Source organism: Trichosurus vulpecula, chromosome 3 (assembly GCF_011100635.1).
Source record: "Trichosurus vulpecula isolate mTriVul1 chromosome 3, mTriVul1.pri, whole genome shotgun sequence".
NCBI classification, from domain to species: domain Eukaryota; kingdom Metazoa; phylum Chordata; class Mammalia; order Diprotodontia; family Phalangeridae; genus Trichosurus; species Trichosurus vulpecula.
This window is the reverse complement of record NC_050575.1, coordinates 202,258,783-202,283,478: the sequence shown is the minus strand read 5'-3', so window position 1 is coordinate 202,283,478 and position 24,696 is coordinate 202,258,783. Positions and strand designations below refer to the sequence as shown.

Here is a 24,696-nt window from a genome sequence, read left to right as displayed (position 1 = left end):
TCCCAGCTGAGGCTGGATCTGCTTTTTCTCAGTTCCCTTATGGGCTTTTATTTTGACTGGGCTTAATGGTTGTTTTTAAAATGCCTTTCAATACGTGATATATTGTCCCATGCTAGTCCTTGTGCTATAAGTAGGCCCCTGACTTTGGTGATTTATTGCCTTTCATTTTATAGGCAGAAATCAGAACTAACTTGACAAAGGGCAGTAACATTTTAAAAACCACATGCCCCAAAAGTCTAGACTGGCTACCTGTATGCTTATGTATGTGCAATGCTGTACTTATCACTGCCCATCACTTAAAGTGATGAGTGTTTTGTGTCTGTATCCCCCCACCCCTTCTCACAGGGGTAAGAAATCTAATTATCAGTATATATCTCTTTCCTTTCTGCAGGTGCCTCAGGGATTTATCAAGGGGCAAATGGCTTGACCAACTCAGCAGGATTCGGAACCATGCATCAGGTACAGAGTCATTAGTGATAGATTGGAGAGACAGCCCTTTCCTTTTTGAAACGAAACATTAGCTTAAAATCAAAGCATTTGGGCAAACTGCTGGTAAAGTCTGATACAGCTGTCACCTGGCCTGTTCATTCTTTCATGGATTTGGCTATGATTTGGGTCAGATCTTACTGCTGGAATTACTACCACAATTGTCATTTTCACTTTGTATGGCACTTTGAGGTTACTAAAGCTATTTCCCTTCAACTGAGAGGTATGTAGTACCATTCTTATTATCCTCATTTTACAGTTGAAGAACCTGATGCTTTGAGAAATTATAACTTGTCAGGGGGCACACAACTAATAGGTATCAGAGGCGAGATTCAAACCCAGGTCTCCTGGCTCCAAGTTCAGCACTCTTTCCACCATTAAACACAGCTGATGAATGCAATTAAATCCTGATGCAAGATGGCTTAGCCTGCATTATCAAGTGTTAGTCCTCCCTGAATTAAGAGGCACTCTAGCCAAGGCAGCTTTGTGGTACTTTGGATAGAGCACTGGACCTGGAGTCAGGAAGACCTGAGTTCAAATGTGGCAACAGACACTAACTATTGACCAAGGACAACTCACTTAACTTCTGTTTGCCTCAGTTTCCTCAACTGTAAAATGGAGACAGTAATAGCACCTACCTCTCAGGATGGTTGTGAAGATCAAAGATAATATTTGTAAAGCATTTAGCACAGTGCCTGGGACATACTAAGCACTTGATAAATGCCCATTCCCTCTCTTCCTATTCCCCAGATAGATATCTGTGTTATAAAAGGGTTGAATTGTGTTTGCCATCTGTAAGTGTGGTTTTAAATAGGATTACCAAATCCAGAGTTAGAGATGTATGTTAAGGGAACTAGCAAATCTTTTTCTCTGTCTGATTCTTAGTTTCCTAATCTGGCAGTTCAGGAAGCTGAACCAAAAGATCTTTAAAGGCATTTACTCTAAAATTGGAGGACATTAGAAGCTGTCTCTGAAAATTGCTTTGTGCTCTGTGAATCTAAACTCTGGTCCTGTAAACAGTGTTTTATTTTCTTTAAGTTTGTTGCCAACAGTCGTTTTTCCCCTTGACACCCACTCCTCAAACCCTTCCTTGTAACAAAGAAAAAACAAAGCCATCTAACATAGCAGCTGCATCTCATGAGATCATAAGGTCATAGATATTGAGCCAGAGGAGCTTTGGAGGCCAACTAGTACAACCACCTCAGTTTTACGGATGAAATCAAGAGACTGCCAAGGCCATACAGTATTAAATGACCAAGGTACCATTTGTGCTTAGGTCTACCAACTCCAGTCCAAAGGGAGTGGACTTGTCTTTCCTACTCTACTGTGCTTCCTCTGAGTATTTGTACCACCTTCCACAAACAACAGTCCTAGTCTTTTACTGAGATAGGAAGTTTTTCCTTATCAGTTCTCCAGTTTTGAGATGATTTAAATTAATTTGAGATTGACTGAACATGGTATTTTAGTAGGATCAAAGAAGAAAGGATAGCTAAGATGGTGAGAGATAAAAGGAGCATACCATATGAAGGGTGGTGCAGGATGATTAGCCGAGAGAGGAGAAGATTTTGTTGCAGGGGAAGGAGATGACTCCAGGTATCTTAAAGCCAATAGGCTTTAATATGGCCAATCAGACTTGTTCTGCTTGGCTTCAGAGAACAAAACTGGGACCATGGGGTGTTACAAGGAGATGGTTTCCAGATCATAAGAAAAATAAAATAAACAAATAACTAGATTTAAAAAACAAAACCATGTCAAGAGCTGTATGAATTGATGCAAAGTGAAGTTAGAAGAACTGGGAGATCACTGTGCAATGTTGTAATAACAGCAATGTTTTAATGATGTTCAACTGTGAAAGGTTTGGCTACTCTGATTAATACAATGTTTCAAGACAATTCCAAAGAACTCGTGATGAAAAAATGCTATCCGTCTCCAGAGAGAGAACTAATGAATTCTGAGTGCGAATCAAAGTATAATTTTCTCGCTTTATGTTTTTTTTACAATATGGCTAAAATGGAAATATGTTCTGCATGATTTCACATATATAATTAATAGCATTTTGCTTGCCTTCCCAGTGGGAGGAGGGAGATTCAGAGGGAGGGAGGGAAGGACATTGGAACTCAAAATTTAAAAAGAAAAAGATGTTAAAAATAAATAATGCATTTATTTTTTAAAATACATAAATCCTTTAGCAAAACATAACAGAGAATGATGGAGGGTATGAGCAATATTCCTCATGAAATTCCCATTGTGATTTCCCTGCATGAAATAATATGGGAGAATACATCCCATCTCTCTGGTTAGAGATGTGCCGAAGGGAATTATATCAACACCCACATGTAGAGTGTGGGGATTAGTGAGCACTGGTGCTGTAGCTAAAGATAGTTTTAAAAGTTTTTATAACTACAACAAACACCAGTACCTACTCCCACCCCCCCACCTCCAACACTGTCTTAGCCCAGGTACTTCTTGACTTACTCTAGGTTTTCAAATGTAAATCAAACACAAAATTAAACCAAAAACAGCCATTAAATTATTATATTCCATTATGTCCTAACATTTCCTCAGTAAATCTTCCCCTCCTAAATCTCTAAAAATTAAAAAAAAAAAAAACTAGAGCCTTGAAAAGCAAAAATGAGTTGCCTTATGGGATAGTACATTCTAGAGCTTCTGGAGACCTTCAAGAAGCTGATTTGATCACCACTTATCGGGGTATTGTACGGGCAGCTCATGATTCACATGGAGGATTCTTGATTTGCATAGAAGTTGTATAGAGTAAATATCAAACTCACTTCCAGGTCTGCAGTTTTGTGACTCTTCTCATCCTCTCCATGACACCACACCATGACCCATACCTGAGATGGCAGGGGGGGGGTGGGGGGGGGTGGGCGGGGTCGCAGCAAAGGGAGGCTAAGAAATGATGTTTTATTTCCTACCTTTGTCTTTTTGTGTTTCCTAAGGAATATCCATCCTACCCAGGCTTTACTCAGAGCCAATACTCCCAGTATTACAGCTCTTCCTACAACTCTCCATACGTGTCTGCCAACAGCATCAGCCCTTCGCCCCTTTCCACATCCACATATGCACTTCAGGAGTCTTCACACAATGTTACCAGTCAGAGCTCAGAATCACTTGCTGGTAAGTATATTGTATCATGAAAAGCAAGAATACAGATGACAGGCTCATAGATTTAGAGCCAGAAGGGACCTTAGAGATCAGCAAGTTCCACCCTTTTATTTTACAGATGAGGAAACAGAGAAGTTAAGTCACTTAGCCCAGGGTCACACAGCTAGTGTCCAATGAGATTTGGATCCAAGGCTTCCTGATTGTAAGTCCAGTGTTATACTCACTACACCAGGCTGCCTCTCACGGGTATTTAGTAGACCATTGTAGCTGTTCATGGCACTGTCCTTGGCACATGGTAAATGAGAGATTCAGGGACAGCTGCCCTCAATACATAGAGCTGAAGTGGGAATTTAGAATCCAGAATTAGTTTTGAATTTAAAAAGGGAAACATCTTGATTCCGTTTTTCTTTTGTTGTTCATTCGGTTAGTAATGTCCAAATCTTCTTGCCCCTATGGACATTAGCACGCCAATGAGATTTTCTTGGCAAAGATAACTGCAGTGGTTTGCCATTTCCTTCTCCACTCCTATTTCTCTTAGCATCCATTCTTTCATCAAACAAACTTCCTACATTTCCTAGTTATCTTGGATATCTTGGATTAGCCATCCATGAGATTAGCCATCCATGAGATTAGCCATCCATGAGATTAGCCATCCATGAGATTTTCTTGGCAAAGATAACTGCAGTGGTTTGCCATTTCCATGGATTAGCCATCCATGAGATTAGCCATCCATGAGATTAGCCATCCATGAGATTTTCTTGGCAAAGATAACTGCAGTGGTTTGCCATTTCCTTCTCCACTCCTATTTCTCTTAGCATCCATTCTTTCATCAAACAAACTTCCTACATTTCCTAGTTATCTTATAGGGTTTCTGTGAGGATCAAATACCAATATATGTGAAGAAACAAAGTGTGTATCAGCACCTATCATGTGTGAGACCTTGTATTACACTGCAGTGGGGGGGGGGGGGGGGGGAAGGCTGATCAGGGAAGGGTTACAAAGATGAAGAAGACGAAGAAGCTGCCCTTTGGGGCCTGACACACAAATGACCATGATACATAGTAAGTATGTGAGGCAAGAACAAACCGTGCATTATAATAACTAACATTTACATGGTGCCTAAAGGCTTGCAGGGCCTTTACTGACATTGTCTCATTTGAGCTCACTACTGCTGTCACAACAATCTGCTGGCAGCTACCAATAACACCAGCATACAGAAGGGCTGCTAACACAGGTCTTTGATCTGCTATTCTAAGGAAAGCAACTGTAAGAGGTTAACAATCTCAGCCCCCTGAACTTCAGAGCAAATACAAACGGAAATTACAAACATTAACAGACAGACCTTGTCTGATCAAATCACAATACATAGTTACTAGAGAAGAACCAGTGGGTCTGGGGGGCAGTCACAGCAGCTTGCCCAGAGTCTCAACACTCCTTCCATGAGTGAGCCCCAAAAGTCAAACATCAACCTCAGGTCTTATACATCCATCTCAGGGCCCTGGGGCACTTGATAACCTTAGTGCTGAGACACTGGAAGAACAGTAAAAAATCCCATTTTGCTGGCCACTACATTTGAAGGGGCAAGATTCATCAAAGGTACCTCAGCATTCCAAAGGAGAAGACAACAAAAAGTCCTGACCTGATTACCATTACATTGTCTTAGTGCTGAGAAACACTCCAAGACAAAAAAATCCCACTTTACTAGCCCCATTCAAACAAAGGCCAGAGTCATTAAAGGCACTTAAGAGAAGAACAGCAAAAAGCCCTGCCCTGATTACGATTACAACTGCCTATCTCATAGAGTTCTTAGGAGAAAAGCACTTTGCATGGGTTAAATGTGAGCATCTCTTATTTTCCTTGTTGACTGAGTCAGAGGAGTCTTCCTAGAGAAGGTATTAGTGAAGCTGAGCTTTGAAGTATAGGTAGGATTTCAGCAGGCAGAGCTGTAGGGAGGTGGTAAGGAAGGAGAAAGGAAAGCCTTGGATGTGAGAAAGCGTGGCACAAGTATGAAGCATAGCAGTTTGTCTGCTTTGGGTGAAACATTAGAATATAGAAATGCTAGTATTAAAGCATAGGGTTGGAAAGGTGTGGTTAGAGCAGGGTTCAAGCATTATGAGAGGGAGGATACTGAATAATTAAGTTCATTTAGGTAGTCATTAAATTAAATTGCATTAAATTGGCTCAGCCTATCCATGAGTAATTAACATTTCCCCAACTATTCAGTCTTTATTCCTTTAAACAATGTTTTGTAGTATTTATGGAGTTCTTCCTTTTAAATTCTGAGCTCCCATAATATAATTAAGTATTTTGAAATCGTATCTTTTCTTTCCCATGTAAGAAGGAAAGTGCCTTAAAAGTAGCATCTGTTTAATGAAAGGTTGATGGCTGCCAGAATTAAGTGCTTTGGGTGGCTTAAAAGCAAATAGCTTTACCAAAAATGTTGTAAAATCAACACTGTGAGTAATTTTTGATTGCCTGTCTCCCAGGGACCTTCAGAGTCCTTCCAAGGTTCTCTGAAGCACCATGTCTCCACCACTAATATAACTGTGTTTGGTTCATTCCCTTCTCTGAACTCCCATAGCCTTTCAATCTGAATGGTACAATATAGCAACGATTTGATTAGATGCCATCTTGTACTCTTTAGCTCCGTAATATGGTAAGCCCCTTGAGGACAATGATGGTCTTCCTCTCCTGTACCACCATCCCCATTACTTGTTTTGTATCCCACAACACCTGGTATGAAGGCAGGCCTTAATATTCCCTTAACAAATTGATGGATTGGTAATGTGGATCACCTCTAACATCTGCTTCCTTCCTGGGTTTCTTAGTGGCTTTGGAAAATTGATTTCATCTTCCACTTTTACCATGAGCAAGGGTGATTTCACCTTTCTCATAGGTATGATGAGAGAACCAGTGGTTTATGAGGTCTCTTGAATACTATATAAACTGACTCATTCATGAATTCTATTTCTGAATGAGGTTGGAGCCTGGTATAATAGAACAAAGTAATAGTTTGCCTGTGTCATAAAAGTATTATTAATAATAGAGTTGTGTATTTACATATCATTTAAATATAATCAGGATAATATCCTTTACATTTATATAGTATATAACAGTTTACAAAGTTCTTTCACATACATCCTTATTTGATCCTCAGAGTAGCCCAAGATAAGTAGAACAAATACTATTATCGCCATCCCTTTATAGATAGGGAACTGAGGCTTAATGTGGTTAGATTGTTTACCTAAGGTCACTTAGGTAGTCAGTAGCAGAACCAGATCTTGAGTCCAGAAATTTTTAACTATTGATCCAGTGCTCTATATTTCAAATATTCAAAGTTGTTCCCTTTCCTCATTTGCAAGCTTCAATTTCCTTGCACATTCCATAATTTAAGAGAGCTGAATATTCATTGGATACTCAACTTTTTGTATTTCAGTCTCTTCAAAAAAAATTTTCAGAGGAAAAAAAGACTAGGAAATCAATGGGAAATTGAATGTGGCAGAGAATGTAAGGGAAGAGAACAATCATCAGCATTTTACTCCCAATCCCATATTCTGTAATCTCCAAACCTGGTCATAAAGGCACATGAGAATGTGGCTTAACTGGGAAGGACTTCTGTGTTCACTATCAAAACCCCAACATATTGGAAGAAAAAAATACGTTCCTTTGATGAATTTTTCTTAATTGCCTTCCTCTCCATTTTTCCTTGATCGTATGACACCAAGATAAGTAGGTGATATGGCTTTACTGTATATCTAACAAGTGTACATTAAATCTACTGGTATGATTAAGTCAGTTACAGCTGAGCTTTCTTGCTTCTTCAGACCTCTTGTTTGTCTGTTTTAAAACACACATACATGTACACAGACAGAGTTGGTGTCTCAGAAATTTCTCATAAAAAGCTCCAATACTTTTGAAATTATCCAGAATTTCCTTGAGTGGTTAGTTTCAAAATTCTGAAGACTCAAATGGTTTATAACATTACTGACAGATCATTATCCTCCTTTTTACTGCCTGAATATGATATTCAGATGTTATTCCTCCCCTCCCCACTGTAGTTTTCGTTGGCATGTGATAACATTTATATAAAATACCGCACAATTTGCAGCTGATTGCAGCATACTTCAGTTGGATGGTCTGCTGATTTAGAGTACAAAACCTGAACATCTGACATTACTCAAAACTAATATTTGGGGAAGTTGGAGGATTTTCTTGTTTTAATTCAACAAACATTTATTAAATATCTACTGTATGCAAAGTACTTTGTAAGGCACAGCAGAGCAAAAATTAAACAGTCCCTGCCCTCAAGAAGCTTTTCATTGATCCTGGTAGGGAGACAAGGCACATACCAAAACACATGCATGCACACACTACAGCTATAATACAGAATAGGGTATAGCGCCAAAGGGAGGTGCAAATCAAGAGATATATGGGAGGTCAGGGTCAGAGAAAGAAAAGGTGATTTCTGTGACCTTCTGCTATGCTCTCATTTTAAGGAAAGCATCAGGGAAGACTTCATAGAAGGCTAGATTTTCAGCAGGGTCTGGAAGAATTTTCAGCAGGTAGAATTTGGTAGGAGTGAGGTAAGGGGAAGGAAAAGGAAGGTAATGGTTCTAGAGATAATGAAGTGAGCAAAAGCATGAATATGGAAAGTGTGGGATGTGGATGAAGGACCACTAGTAATCTAGTCTGGCTAGAGAAAGAGTATATGAGGTGAATTAGTACAAGAGAAGTCTGGAAAGTGGACTGATACAAGGTTGTGGAGGGCTAACAAATTAGCCCTCCACAACCTTAGTTGGACATGTCAGGCTAAGAAATTTAAAGTGCTGTTCAGAACTTAGGCAGATGAAAGAAAAATTTCAGGAAGGAACTTCTTGAGAAGTTAATTCAAGCCGTATGACTGAAAGATTACAGGTGGTAAGAATGAAAGAATAAATGAAACGAACAAATGAATGCTAGGGCCACAAAATGAAGACGCTCAACAGCCCCTGCTCTCAAGGAGCTCACACTCTTAAGTAGGAGAGACAACACATAAAGTCAGCAAGTGGGTAAATAGAAAAACCAAGAAGTCTTAAGGGTGTGGCAGTGGGACAGATACAGGGAAGCCCTGGATAAAGCTTAAAATGGCTCATATACCTCCCCTTTTACTTGCATGGCCTTGTTTCAGGCCCTCATTACCTCTCACCTGAACTATTGCAATAGTTTCCTAATTGGTATCTCTACTTCCAGGCTTCCCCATTCTCAATCTATCCTCCACACATATGCTAAAATAATCTTCCTTTAAAAAAAAAAAATCTGACCATGTCCCTCCCCTGTTCACAAAAACTTTCTGTGGCTCCCTATTGCCTCTGGCATAAATTACAAACCAATCACTGGCTTAAAAATACTCTAAAATCTGGCTTTCTAGAATGAATTTATATTACTCTCTTTCATGTTCTAGCCACACTGGCCTAGTGGGCTGTTCCATGAACTCAACATTCCCTCTCCCATTTGCATAAACTATCTCCCATGCTGGAAATGCTTTCCCTTCTCACTTCTGCCTCTTAGAATCTTCATCTTCCTTCAAGGCCCAGCTAAGGTACCACCTATTCTGTAAAGTTTTTCCTGTTTCCCCTTCATCCCCTAGGAGTTATGCTCTTTCCTGCCTCAGATTGCCTTGTCTTTCTTCTATGTTTATGTCTCCCTGGTAGAGGTGTTGTAACTTGGGTCAGTGGATAGATTTCAAGGAATCTGCAAACTTGGTTGGGGGGAAAAATACATCTTTATTTTCACGAACCTCTAACTAAAATTTGCATTTTCTTGAATTGTTTGAAAGTATTTTTCTGAGAAGGAGGCCATAGACTTCAAGTTAAAGAACCCCTCTTTCAAGATTAAGGGCTCCTCTTCTAGTAAACTATAAGCTCTTTGAGGGCAGGGATTCCTTCATTTCTGTCTCTCTATGCCTAGCACAATTGCCTGGCAAATGTTAGGTACTTAACATGTTAGACACTCCCACTGCTGCCCATTAGATTATAAGCAAGGTCTAATGTAACAATCTTTATACTTAGCTACTCTGGTCAATTAAAGGAGCCGTGGCAATTCCACAGGACTCATAAAAAAAAAAATGCTGTCTACCTCCAAAGAGAGAACTGATGAACTCTGAATACAAATTAAAACATACTTTTTTCACTTTCTTTTTATTTTCCTTGCTTTTTTTTGAAACATGGGCTAATATGGCAATGTTTTTCATGACTTCACATGTGTAATGGGTATCATATTGCTTGCCTTCTCAATATGTGGGGGAGGGGATGAAGGGAGGAAAATAATTTGTAACTCAATTTTTAAAAAAATTAACGCTAAAAATAAATCATTTTAAATGAATACAATAGAAATGTATTGGGTGTATGTATGTATGTATGTATGTATGTATGTATGTATGTATGTAAAAAGAAACAATCCTTACACCTTACTCCTTACACCCAACACAAGGGTCTTCACATAGTAGGGGCTTAAGTAAAGAAACAACCTTTTGAGGCAGGGCATAACTTCTGCACAGCCAAACCCTAAACTCTCTTCTTAAAGAGTTTTTTCTTTCTCTTTTGCCTACTGTTACATCTCTACCGGCAACAACTCCATGAATACATGGTTTCCCCATTCCCATTCTCAGCAAATCATTGGACCAAGTGTTGAAATATGTTCTTTCCCTTAATTCAATTAAGAAGATATGATGTGTGGTGGAGCCAAGATGGCAGCTGGAAAGCAGAAACTTGCCTAGGGCTCTCCCCCAGGACCCTCCAAACACCTATAAAAATGTCTCTGAACAAATTCTAGAACTGCAGAACCCGCAAAATAGCAGAGGGAAGCAGGGCTGCAGCCCAGGACAGCCTGGATGGTCGCTGGGTAAGGTCTATCCCACGGAGCTGGGAGCAGAGGGGAGCAGAGCCCAGCGTGGGCTGCACCCTGACCAACCAGACCGAGAGCCAGGCAGAACAGGCCCTAGCACCCTGAATCAGTGAGCTGTGGCAGTTACCAGACTTCTCAACCCACAAACACCAAAGACAACAGAGAAGGTTAGTGGGAAAAGCTTCAGGGACAGAGTGATAGCAGTTCAAGGTTCGGCCACCCCCAGGGGGGCAGCAAAAGTGGCTACAGCTACAGAACTACAGCTGCAGTTGCAGTTGCTTCCAGCCCCAGGCCCACCTGGTGGGAGGAATTAAGTGGCAGATCAGAGCAGGAGTGCAGAGCCTGCTTAAGAGCTGAGTAAGGTCAGGGTTGGCAGTTCTTGGGGGAGGAGGAGCGCTGGTGTGGCAGAATTTGCTGTGTAGAAATAGCTCTGAAAACAACAGCACATCCTCTCAAGCTTGGAGCAAAGTACTCTCTACTCTACAAGCAGTCATAACCCCAACAAAAAACTCAAGGGTCAAGTAGTTGGCTGGGAAGATGGCCAGGCAGCAAAAATGGACTCAGATTCAGACTCAGAATTAGGAATCTTTCTTTGGTGACAAAGAAGACCAAAACATACAGCCAGAATAATTCAACGAAGTGCAAGAGCCTACACCAAAAGCCTCCAAGAAAAATATGAATTGGGCTCAGGCCATGGAAGAGCTCAAGAAGGATTTGGAAAAGCAAGTTAGAGAAGTAGAGGAAAAATTGGGAAGAGAAATGAGAATGATGCGAGAAAACCATGAAAAACAAGTCAATGACTTACTAAAGGAGACCAAAAAGAATACTGAAGAAAACACCTTAAAAAATAGACTAACTCAAATAGTAAAAGAGCTCCAAAAAGCCAGTGAGGAGAAGAATGCCTTGAAAGGCAGAATTAGCCAAATGGAAAAGGAGGTCCAAAAGACCACTGAAGAAAATACTACCTTAAAAATTAGAGTGGAGCAAGTGGAAGTTAGTGACTTTATGAGAAATCAAGATATTATAAAACAGAACCAAAGGAATGAAAAAGTGGACGACAATGTGAAATATCTCATTGGAAAAACCACTGACCTGGAAAATAGATCCAGGAGAGAGAATTTAAAAATTATTGGACTACCTGAAAGCCATGATCAAAAAAAGAGCCTAGATATCATCTTTCAAGAAATTATCAAGGAGAACTGCCCTGATATTCTAGAGCCACAGGGCAAAATAGAAATTGAAAGAATCCACCGACAGCCTCCTCAAAAAGATCCTAAAAAGAAAATTCCTAGGAATATTGTCTCCAAATTCCAGAGCTCCCAGATCAAGGAGAAAATACTGCAAGCAGCCAGAAAAAATCAATTTGAGTATTGTAGAAACACAATCAGAATAATACAAGATCTAGAAGCTTCTACATTAAGGGATCAAAGGGCTTGGAATATGATATTCCAGAGGTCAAACCAAGAATCACCTACCCAGCAAAACTGAGTATCATGCTCCAAGGCAAAATGTGGATTTTCAATAAAATAGAGGACTTTCAAGCTTTCTCAGTGAAAAGACCAGCGCTGAAGAGAAAATTTGACTTTCAAACACAAGAATCAAGAGAAGCATGAAAAGGTAAACAAGAAAAAGAAATCACAAGGGACTTACTAAAGTTGAACTGTTTTGTTTACATTCCTACATGGAAAGATGATGTGTATGATTCATGAGACCTCAGTATTAGGGTAGCTGAAGGGAATATGCACGTATAGTGTGTGTATGTATATATGTATGTATATGTGTGTATATATATGTATGTATGTATATGTGTGTGTGTGTGTATATATATGTGTGTGTATATATATATAGATATATATTTATATATATATATATATAGACAGAGGGCACAGAGTGAGTTGAATATGAAGGGATGATCTCTAAAAAAATCAAATCAAATTAAGGGATGAGAGAGGAATGTATTGGGAGAAGGATAAAGGGAGAGATAGAATGGGGTAAATTACCTCACATAAAAGTGACAAGAAAAAGCAGTTCTGTTGGGAGGGAAGAGGGGCAGGTGAGGGGGAATGAGTGAATCTTGCTTTCATCGAATTTGACCTGAGGAGGAAATACCATACACACTCAATTGGGTATCTTACCCCACAGGAAAGAGGAGGAAGGAGATAAAAAGGTGGGGGGGGGGGGGTGATAGAAGGGAAGACAGATAGGGGGAGGAAGTAATCAAAAGCAAACACTTTTGAAAAGGGACAGGGTCAAGGGAGAAAATTAGATAAAGGGGGATAGGATAGGAAAGAGCAAAATATAGTTATCTTTCACAACATGAGTATTGTGGAAGAGTTTTGCATAGTGATACACATGTGGCCTATGTTGAATTGCTTGCCTTCTTAGGGAGGGTGGGTGGGGAAGGAAGAGGAGAGAAAATTTGGAACTCAAAGTTTTAAAAGAAAATGTTAAAAAAAAAAAACAGTTTTTGCATGCAATGAGGAAAGTAAGGGAAAGGGGGATGGGGGAAGTGGGGTGACAGAAGGGAAGGCTGACTGGGGAATGGGGCAATCAGAATATATGCCATCTTGGAGTGGGGGGAGGGCAGAAATGGGGAGAAAATTTGTAATTCAAACTCTTGTGAAAATTAATGCTGAAAACTAAAAATATTAAATAGATAAATAATGATTCAAAAAAAAGATGATATGATGTTTTGATAACTAAAAAGCAGGACTTGAAGCCTGGAGGATCCAGGTTCAGATGCTACCTGTGTGACCCTGAACAGGTCATTTAACCTCTTAGTGGTCTAGACAGCTCTCCAAGACTCTCAGTTGCAGAGAAAGTGCCACCTCCATCAGGAGAGGAAGATTTCCCTCTTGGAAGTTCCATATATATAACAACAAAGTCACAGACCTGGTCGTTATTAGTATCCTTGTCCCTATTAAGTAATTATATGTAAAAGTAAAATGAAACAATATAGATATATGGGGGACCGGAAACTTTAGTCGCAAAGATGTAATAATGTTCTTCCATTCAACTCTGTGTGACCAAACTAACTCGGATCAAATATCCTAAGGTTTATTACTAGAAGGGACCATAGGGATCATCAAGCTTTCAGCCTCCTCATTTTATAAATAAAGCCCAGAAAGAAATATTAAGAGCTTGCCCAAGGTCACACAGGGAGTAAGTAGTAGAACTGAGATTCCAACCTCAAACCTTTGACTCTAAATCTAGCATTCTTTCCAACAAAGTCTAGAGAGACATAGATATTCAGTTTGGGGTAAGCCAGTGGCAATGGGAAAGAGGAGACATTTTGGGAAGGTTTTATGGTATTCAGTTTTTGGGGAGATGTTCCTAGCTTCCCAAGGGCATTTCTTCATAGGTGATACTCTTCATGTAAGCGATTCTGTGAGCTAAAATTAATGGCTAAGCTCCTGACTCGATTGACCTCTCCCTTCTTGCAGTACTGGAGTACAGCACGCATAATGGACCTCCAACACCAGCAAAGGATGGAGAGACAGACAGGCAACATCGGGGCTCTGATGGGAAGCTTCGTGGCCGATCAAAACGAAGTAATGACCCCTCTCCTACAGTGGACAGTGAGATTGAGGTAACACGAGACAGCTCTCTCTGAATTGGTGAATTCAATCAAGAGACATTGCTAGTGGACTACATTATTTTATGGCACTCATAGACCTAGGTTCTGTCCATCGTCCAAATAGGAAAATGGGTGAATTGATGACCATTTTCAGGCATGTGAAGGTTGGCAACAAGAGAGAATAAATAATAGTTCTCAACAAGCATGAAGGACTTAATGAAAAGAAAAAGAATTTATGATAAAGAAGGGAGAGATTTCAGTTGGACAAAAGGAAGAGCTTCTTAATTGTTAGAGATAAAACACAAGAATAAGCAATGAAGATTGTTATTATCTCTTAAACTGGAGATGTTCAGGAAGAAAATAGACAAGTCTCTGGCCTGGATGGCTTAAATATTCACACGCCTAAATGAAGGAGACTGGAGTAGAGAGTTCTGAGATGTAGTCTTGTATACATAAAATATCTCAGGGATTATTAGCCATACACTGGTCTTTTCTAGCATGTAGCATATTTGGATAGCAATGCTATCAGAAATGTCAGTTTTAAATATGAAGGATGATGTCATGTGGGAAAGGGAGATAATGATAGCTAAAGACAGATGCCAGCTAATGTCCACAATTACAAAGAACAGTTTAGCAAACCCATCAATCCAGGTTCTAGTTATACTTCTTTTTGTGAAGGATAACTAATGTCTCATTCAAATAGGCCTTTATTATTGGTTTCAACAAACAATATTGCTTGAGCCTCAGTTCATGCTATGAAATTCCATCACATTATTATGTAGTGGTAGTTTAGAGCACTAGATTTGTGTTTGGCAGTCCCTCCCCTACTGCACCCCCACCGTTGTGGGACAAGGGGCGAGGGATAACAGATTCTTTGGTCAGGAGAGGGGAAAACGAGAAAGTAGAGATTATAACATGGTATTGATCAACCCTGCAGCCCAAAGCAATGATCCACTTCCAAGGGGAACTTTTGAAAGCCTTAGTCAGAACAGAGGAATGGATATGGGTAGTGTTTAATTCTGTTTGTTGAAGGTAAAGAGGATTTAAAGAAATGATGACAATAATTCTCAGGAAAGAAATTACATAATGGAAGGAAAGATGCAGGAGGAAAGAGATTCGAGAGAGAGAAAAATATGAATACAAACACAGAATATTAAATTTGGAAGAAATCTTATAGATCACTTAGTTTGGCTGTTATATTTTACTGACGAGAGAACTAAGGCCCAAAAGTGGAAAGTAACTAGTCGAAGATTACACAGGTGAGGAAATAGCTAATTCCAGATTTAAACCCAGATTCTCTGACTCCAAGTCTCATGTTCTTTCCTCTATACTGTAAATTCAGTTTATACTAAATGTAAAATGATGATGATGGGGTTTTTTTCCAGTATTTTAAAATTTACACTACTATCGTGTTGAACTTGACTACTTCTATCTCCAGAAATCAGTGGAGATTTATGGTCCTTCCAATTCAAAGTCTAGGAAGCCTAGGTTCTGAGTTCTAATTCTGCCACTAACTTGCTGCATGCCCTTGAGCAAGTCATCCCCCCCTCTTTAGGCTTCATCTTTTCTCATCTGCAAAATGAAGGTATTTAACTGGGTAATCCCTAAGGTCCCTTCTAGCTCCAGCCTAAGCCCTAACCCTATAAAATCTAGGTGCTGACTTTTTCTTCTTCCCCCTCTAGGTGCCACATTGTTCTTTGCTTTTCATACATGGCAAATATCAAAACATCAATTTAAAAAAAAAACACCTGATTTCCAGGAAGTTTAGAACAGCTGCCATCTTTATCTCTGAATGTATGAAGGACTGACTCATTTCCACAGTTCTTTGTGGTGGTTTACTGTTGTATTGGGTACCTCCTCTTACGAACTTTTCTGTACGTATCAGGAGAACAGAAGGTACAGGGGTTTGTTGGATATCCTGGAGAACTAAGGGTTAGCCATTGTGACTCACTGACCTGTTGATGTTTTGAAGTATATGTGTGTTGAGGTGGGGTATTTGGGATTAGATACATGATCTGTGTGCCTTAAATATTTTGTTACTTATTGGTAACTTAATAACTTATTCTACTGACGCCACCCCCCCCCACCCAGTAGAATTAATTTCTATAAACATGAAGAGGTGAGCCAATCTGCTTCATTTCTTTCATCACAGCGTGTGTTCGTGTGGGACTTGGATGAGACAATAATTATTTTTCACTCCTTACTCACGGGAACTTTTGCATCTCGATATGGAAAGGTAAGTCTATTCAGCTTCCTTTTCAACACTGTTGTCCAGCCAAATTGCACTGAGAACTGTGGGGGCAGTTAATATGGCAGCTTTTCAGACAGATGCTGTTTGATCAGACCAAATGCCTTAAAAACTCCTCTGGAATTTTCCTCGAACATATGAAAATTAAATTAGTTTGCATTCCTATTGTCTCCATCCCCTTTTCTTTAAAAGTTTGTGTGTCATTTAACTTTTGCCTTATAGGACATAGAGCCCTTACTCTTTTAACTGGCTTTCTCCAAGGAGAAATAGGGTAATTTTGTAGCCAAAAAAGGGATTATCCAGCTTGAAATAATGTAACATACTTTCTGGTTGTCTGTTGTTTACCTAAAGAGTCTCAGACAAATGAGCTTCCTTTTCTTTCTATATTTCTTTGAAAGAAGAAGGAAGCATTGTTGGCTGCCCAATATCCTAACAGTTTCACAGATGCATTATCCATAACTCATTCAGGAGAAACATCTAATTAGAAATCTGGGTGAGCACCATCAAAAAAAAATGAATACCCAGGGAATCATGGAAGAAACATTGAAATAGGTTTAATAATGCAAAATGTATTTGGCTATTAAAAAACCCTACACTGGCAGGTTCTTTTACTTAGTCCCATACACTTTATTTAAACTGAATAATGGCTGAACAAACATCTGTCTTCTTTACAGGAGGGAGGGAATGAGGGAAGGACGATGCTGTTATCGTCTTATTAGAGGTGGGTGACCTGTTTGGCAGCTGTTTCCACACATGGGTTAGAGCACCATGGCTTCATCAGAAACTGGAAAATAATCCTGCGTCTGTTTAGAGAACAGGAATATGATTTGACATCATCTCATAGCTTTTGCAGCTGGACATGTTTTACGAGGGTCCTAACAAGCTGGATGTGTAATTAGCAAGATAGATTTATTGTCTGCCATTATGTTGTAAAGGATATAAAAATGGTGTTGGTGGTGTAGAAATCTGTTGCTGAGTTGGAATTCTGTTAATATGTCTAGCAGTGCCTCCTGGAAATCCAGTACTCAGTTCTGAGCTGTGGTCTGCTCAGGTGAGAATTTGACTTGGCTGAAAACAATGGACTCGAAGCATTCTGCAGCAGCAGATGGACAGTCCATGTGCCAAGTGTAGAAAACAGCCTAATGGAAAAGACCATTGGGACCTAGGGGCCAGGAGGCCTAGTTTCTGGTCCTAACTCTGTCACTAACTCACTGAGTGACCTTTGGCAAGTCACTGGACCTCCATTCCCTTCTTCTTGTTTAGTCAATTAGTTATGTCTTACTCTCCATGACCAATTTGGGGTTTTCTTGGCAAAGATACTGGAGTAGTTTGCCACTTCCTTCTCTAGCTCATTTTACAGATGAGGAAACTGAAGCAAGGGTCTTGCCCAGGGTCACACAGCTACTAAGTGTCTGAGGTCAGATTTGAACTCAGGTCCTCCTGACTACAGGGCCAGCCCTCTGTTCATTATGCCACCTAGATGCACCTCCATTCCTTTATTAAAGGCTTAGACTAAATGAATTCTGGTCTCCCATCTCCAATATTTAGTCACTCTTATGAAGAGAATCAATTAATCATCAAGTCTTTATTAAACACTTACTGTGTGTCAGGCACTAGTGCAACAACCACAAAAATGAAACAGTCCCTATTCTCAGGGAAAAGAAAAATAGTAAGTTCTACTCCATGTGCTCTGGACACCCAGAGTCTTCCCTGAGCAGTCTGGCTTAGGTCTCACCTCCTCCATGAAGCCATCTCCACAGCAAACTCTCCCTCCTCTGAACTCCTATCTTTACAACACATTGGGCAATTAATCATCAGCTGCCTTGCAACATTAGTCATCTTTCTCTGTGTATATGTCTTTTTCTCCCAAACTGGATTGTAAGCCCCTTAAGGGCAATCAGTGCTTGCTGTTTGATTGGAGATACATGCTGAAGTGGCAAATAATGAAGAACTGCAAAAAGGACCAAGTCCTTGAGGGAGAACTCTGAGATATTCTTGGATCCGTCTTTGGCCCTTTCCCATTATGAGACTCTCCTTTCCACTCTCTCATTAGCTTTCTGCAAGATGGAGAGTAGGCCTTGGGGTCATTTGTGGATCTCCTGGCCAAAAGTGCTTGTGAATCTATTTCTGACACTCTGTGGTCATGGATCTCCCCTTGGGGAATCTCCCAAATCCCTGGGCTGTGAGTTCATGATCTGTTTGGAATCTTGAGTTCTGACTACTCAGTCCACCCACTTGTTTGTATGATATGGTCAGTGAGATCAGCTGGTGACCCTGACTGCTGAGGTTGCTACAGATTCTTGAAATAATTGCTTCATGAGTATATGACTGACCACCAGGCGTCTGTGTCATCTCAGATATCAGATTCTGAGATGTAAACACAGACCTGGATAAAGGGTTTGTCTTCCACTTACATGTAGCCTGGTGTCTAGGACTTGCTGCTGCTGCCGCCCTCCTCCTCCTCCTCCTCCTCCTGTGCATGAATTGGATTTAATTGAGACAGAGTTCCATTGTCAGCCTCCCACTTTCTTCCAGAGTCACAAAGTCCAGTGGAGAGACAAAAGTCAAGATAACTATTGATGGCCCAGGATGCAGCCTAGTGTCAAAGACAGCTCAGCTCAAGGGGGTAGACAAGATGGCCCTAGAATTTCGGCCCAAGGGGGTGGACAGGATGGCCCTGGAATTCTGTTTCTGATTCACCAGATCCACTGCTGTTAGAAGGAACATCAGTTCATAGCATCACAGAATTTTAGGGACTGAGGGAACCTATTAGACAACATCCAGTTTTACAGAGAAGGAAACTGAGACCTAGGGAAGGGACTGACCCAAGGCCACCCAGCTAGTAAGTGGCAAAGCTGGGATTAGGATTTTAATCTCCTAATCCCATGTCAGTATGATCATTTTGAGGTTCTTTTAGACCATACCCAGGTTACCTCCAACTGCAGCGAGATTTAATCTGTTGTTCATTAGATTGTAAGATCCTTGACAGTAGAGGCTGTCTTTTGTGCCTGGAGTATGATAGGTTCTTAATAAATGTTTACTGATTAGTGGTTGACACTGATGGGAGTTCAGAAAGCTGTGGGGATGACTCAGTCCTATGATCTCACTGATAAGGAACTCTCAGTGAGAAAACACCCTCTACTGGTACAGCTTTGCAATGTTCTCTCTCTGAGTAGTCTTAGTGAATTATCTGGTACACTGAGAAATAAGTGACTTACCCAGGTCATACAGCCAATATATGTCAGAAGTGGAACTTGAACCCAGGTCTACCCAAGTCCAAGGCCAATTTTCTATCCTTCATATCACCCAACCTCTCTGTGGTTGAGATTTCCATATATTCTCATTTCTACTTGTGGGGTGTAAATATTTACAAAATGTTTTTTGTAAGTGACTAGGTACACAAAAGTGTCCTAAAAATTTGGGATGAATGGTCTTAAATTGAAGCAGGATTGAGGCATGATAGGTATTAGAAAGAACTTGCTAAGAGTTCTCTGTCATAATGGAACTAGATGATATATCTCTGAGGTCCTTCCTGACATTCTGTGGTTCTCTGAGCACTGGTCACTGTAGAAGAAGGGGCCATGCATGTCAGCATCAGTCAGCTAATGAAAGATTTACGTACCTGCTATGTATTACAGGCAGCTAAATAGCACAGTGGAAAGAGTACTTGGCTTGGAATCAGGAAGATTCATCTTCATGAGTTCAGATCTGGATTCGGACACTTATTAACTAAGTGTCCCTGGGCAAGTCACTTAACCCTGTTTGCCTCAGTTTCCTCCTCTGTAAAATGATCTGGAGAAGGAAATGGCAAAGCACTCCAGTACCTTTGCCAAGACAACCCCAAATGAGGTCATGACGAGTCAGACACGGCTAAAAAGACTGAACAGCAACAAGCATGCCTTTACTACTCTGCCAGATTCAATGGCATGGGACATGGTTCCTGACCTTCTGGAGATTACAGATAGTTAGGGAAAGGAAACAGAAACTCATATTTCCATAACACAGTGTACAAAATGCTTTTCCTCATAAAGACCCCCATGAGGTACAAGTATTGTTATCCTCATTTAGAATGGGGAAGGGACTTGCCCATGACCCCACAGCTAGTAAGAAGTCTCCCAACTCTAAGTCATTCTCTACTACACCACACTGTCTCATAAAAATTTTTTTAAATTCAGTTCAACAAGTAAGTCAGAATATATTGGTAGCATAGAGAAATAAGAAAAGCTTTGGATTTAGAATCAGAGTATGGGGAGAGGGGTTATAAATCTTGGTTTTGCTACTTGTCATCTGCATGACTTAGGTCACTTCTCTCTTGGGCCTCGATTTCCCTCTATGTAAAATGGGAATATAGGTCAGAATTGTGTCCGTGATTGATAAATTCCTTTTTAGCTCTAATAGTCTACAACCCTACAGAATTTTGGGAATTTAAAAAAGCTCGTGGAGAAGAGACTGTTGTCATCTCTAGCCCAGAGGTACTTAATGTGGGATTCAAGGACCCCTGAGGGTCTGTGGATAGATTTCAGAGGGTCTATGAACTTGATGGGGGGGAATTATTGCAACTTTATTTTAAAATAGTTTCCTTTGTAATTCTACATGTTTTCTTTTATGGATTTAAAACCATTATTCTGAGAAGAGGTCCCTAGGTTTCACCAGGCCTTCACAAGGGTCCAATACTATAGCTCTGTCAGGTGACTAACTTCCTTCCTGGGGTCAGTGTAGATATCACAAACACAATCATAGATGTACTGACCATAACCCTAAGTACTTCTGCAAGGGCCACTCCATCAAGACACTTCTCTGGTGCTATGTACAAATCTTAGGATGTCCTGTTTATCCATTAAAAGAAAAAAAATTCCACCAAGATGTAGCATCTACTGTTCAGCATTTCTTCTCCTACATCTTCTAAAAAGTATCCTCTTCCTAGCTGGAGCATAGCAGGAAAAAAAACTAAAGTGGAAGACAGAAGATCCAGGTTCTAGTCCTGGTCCTGTCACTAGCCGTCTGAACTTGCCAAATCACTTCTCCTTTTTAGGTCTTTGGATATTTTTTCTATTCTAAGAGGAAGGGGATGGGGCTTAGATGGTCTTTAAAAGGTGCCTTCCTACTCTTAACATTTTGTTCCACGCCTGGAAGTCTCTTCATCTCTGATTGTTTTTCTCATCTGTAAAAGATGCCTTTGTATTATAGTATTTCATTTGTCAAACATTTATTTAGCACTTATTATGCATCAGGCATTGTGCCAAGCACTGGAGATACAAAGAGGCAAAAAACAATCCCTGCCCTCATGGAGTTCACAATCTGATGAGCTAGACAACATGAAAAAAAAAACCAATATTCAAACAAGATGTGTACAGGGTGAATTGGAGGTCATCCCAGAGGGAAGGCACCAATGTTAAGGGGGATCAAGAGAGACTCCCTACAGAAGGTTGGGTTTTAGCTGAGTCTTGAAGAAAGGAAGGAGAAGGGAGAGCATTCCAGTTATGGTGAAAAGAAATGAATCTGGGAAATGCAATGTCTTGTTTGAGGCCAATATCACTAGACATGGGGTGCGTGGAGGAGAGTGAATCCAGATAGAGTTGCAAACATTGACTTCTTTCATCATCTTATTCTACTAAGACTTTGCTCATGAACACAAATTCAGCCCAATTCTGTCACACACCCAGTGCCAGGCTGTCATTTCAGTAAGAAAAAGACTTACAAGTTGATTCTGCACATTAGTCCAGGAGACAATTTCAGCCTGTATATCTGTGTATTGATGGAAAGTGGAAGGAGAGAAAGTAGAGGTTGTTTTCCTTAAAGTTTCTTTTTCTTTGACTCAATTAAGTCAGTTTTTGTGTTCACTGACATCAACTGTCAGGATAAATCTGGGGTCTATCACTCGCTCTCTGGGTCTGAGATGCTAAAGATGATCAGATGCCAGTGGTACTGCCTTCAAAGAGTCTGTTGCTGCCCGGCATCCTATAGGGACATGGTGAGTCGTTGGCTAAGCTATTCAGAGATTAAAGCAGGATATTGAAGGCTAAGTCCCCAGTAAGGCCTGTTAGGACAGATATATTTTCCAAGGGCTTTTCCCCCTACTCCTGTGGTTAAAAAGTCATTCCTTAGCTGAGTTTGCAGATCAACAAAACTTCTCCCCTAATACTTAATGAGTTTGAGGAGCCTCATTATCACAAATACATGGGATGAGGGTGGGAGGGTCTTGGAGGCAGGAAATAAAAAGAAATTAACCTTCTCCCCTCATCTCTCAGCAGGAGGGCCTTAGTGTATACTCAGGGAAAGCCAAGCCTCCTTGGGTCTCTACCGAAATCCTATGCTCTGCCAGACAACTTTCAAAACCTGTTCTTCAGGATCCTCTTTAGGTGAAGAGGCAGGTTATTTACTCTGGAAAGAATCTTTGGAAGCCTGTTGTCCTGGCTGAGGATTCAGTCCACAGAACTGGGGCTCAGGGTCTCTCTCCACCACCTCCCCACCCCAGCGTTCTTGTCACGGTGACTTTGGACAATGGAAGGATGGAAGGAAGGAACCATTTATTAAGCATCAACTGTGCACTAGGCACTATGTTAAACACTTTACTGTTGTCTCGTTTCATCTTCACGCCAACCCTGGGAGGTGAGGTACTATTATTATCCCTGTTTTACAGTTGAGGAAACTGAGGCAGGCAGAGGTTAAGTGACTTGCCTAGGGTCACAGCTCGCATTTAGCATATGTCTAAGGCTGAATTTGAATTCAGGTCTTTCCAGCTCTAGACTCAATGCTTTATCCACCGTGCCCCTTAGCTGCCTCACACAAGGAACAGAATCGTACCGGTAGGAAGAGCAATGGACATGGAGTTCTTAGTTCTGCCACATACTTAGCAGTGTAAGGTTGAATAAATCACCTCACCTGTCTGAGCCTTAATTTCCCCATCTGCAAAATGAGAATTGTTCCCCTCTTTACCTCACAGAATCATTGTGAAGGGAATACTTTCTGAACAGATAAGTGCTATAGAGATGTGGGCTACTTGTTTATGCCACTCTTGTGGGCTTCGGGGGTTGGGGTGGGGGTTGAGAGGAAGAGCTCAGAATACTATGAGATGTGGTCCCTGCCCATTAAGGGCTTAAAATTGAGTTTAATCTAGTTCGAACCATGAAACATGCACATGAAGAGGTAAAAGAATACAGCACAACATATGGTGAATGCCAGAAGGAGTTGTAATACTAACACTGCTACTAATACTAACTCACATTTTTTTATAGTTCTGTCCACACAACAACAGCCCTATGATATTATCCCTATTTTTCAGAGGAAAAGACTGAGGCAGAGGAAGGAAGTGAATTGCCCAAGGTCACATGGGGCAATTATTATTAAGTAACAGAATTGGATCCCAAACCCAGGTTGCCTGTCTCCAAGACCAGGGTACTTGGCTTTTAGAACAGGGAGATCTCATTATGGTCATAGTGGTACAAGGAGGCTTCATGGAGAAAGTGGGCTTGAGCTAGATAAGCCTTGAAGAACAGACAAGCCTTGGCTGGATAGCAGACTGAGTTCCTCCTGGGAGAGGAGTTCAGGACTGACATGACCAATGTGAGATGTCCATCATGTCAGCTAGCACGCCAGCTTAAGAGAAACCACTGCCTTCTCAAAAAACAGAGAGGACATTGTTCCACATTCTCACAACACAGACCAACAACTTGGAAACCATTTGAGCCTGACATCGATTGCCTGGATTCACTTTCCTCATAAGAAAAATTTCCTCTAATGCCTAATTTAAATTGAGCTGAACATTTTCCCAAGCTTTGGTTCTCATTAAAGTTTCCTGTCTCGAGCTCGATTGCTGTCACATCTGAGACAAAAAGGGGCATGGCATCATGGAAAGAAAACGGACCCGGGAGCCAGTGTCCTGGCTCAGTTAATTAGTAGCTGGGAGACCTTGGACAAATCACTTAACCTTCTGAAGCCTCTAAATATGAGTTAGAAAGATCCTCAGCAGACGCCTAATCAACCGTACTTGAACAGGAATCCAATCTGTAACATCTCTGAGGTTATTCAACCTCACTGTGAACCCCTTCAGTGTCTGTTTCTTTTTCTGTAAAATGGGGGTAAATAAGAATTGTTCCACTTCCTTCAGAGGGTTATTTTGAGTATCAAAATATTCAGAATACTCATCTGCTCCTCCCCCCACCCCAGGCAGTTATGACACAGGGCAGCAGGGTCTAGCAGGGCTATGAGGTAAAACTTGAGGACAGTCACTGATACAGGAGAAATTCTGCCCCAGCTCCCATATCGGCATCCTGGGGCAAAGTCCCACTTGCTCAGTGCTAGTTACAACTTAGCTAACTGGGATATCTTCTAATTGGGGAATAATAAACTTTACCCTCTGTTAAAAGTATTTTAGTCATCT

The 24,696-nt window shown here is 40.7% G+C and overlaps 1 protein-coding gene across 1 annotated transcript in view; it reads left to right on the top strand.

Moving 5' to 3' along the window:
- EYA2 (EYA transcriptional coactivator and phosphatase 2) overlaps positions 1-24,696 on the top strand; it is a 246,796-nt gene that overhangs the window by 159,562 nt on the left and 62,538 nt on the right. Inside the window, exons 6-9 of the mRNA XM_036752907.1 lie at positions 392-459; positions 3,444-3,621; positions 13,935-14,080; positions 16,221-16,304. Coding sequence (XP_036608802.1) covers positions 392-459; positions 3,444-3,621; positions 13,935-14,080; positions 16,221-16,304 — 476 coding nt within the window. The remainder of the gene's footprint in view (positions 1-391; positions 460-3,443; positions 3,622-13,934; positions 14,081-16,220; positions 16,305-24,696) is intronic.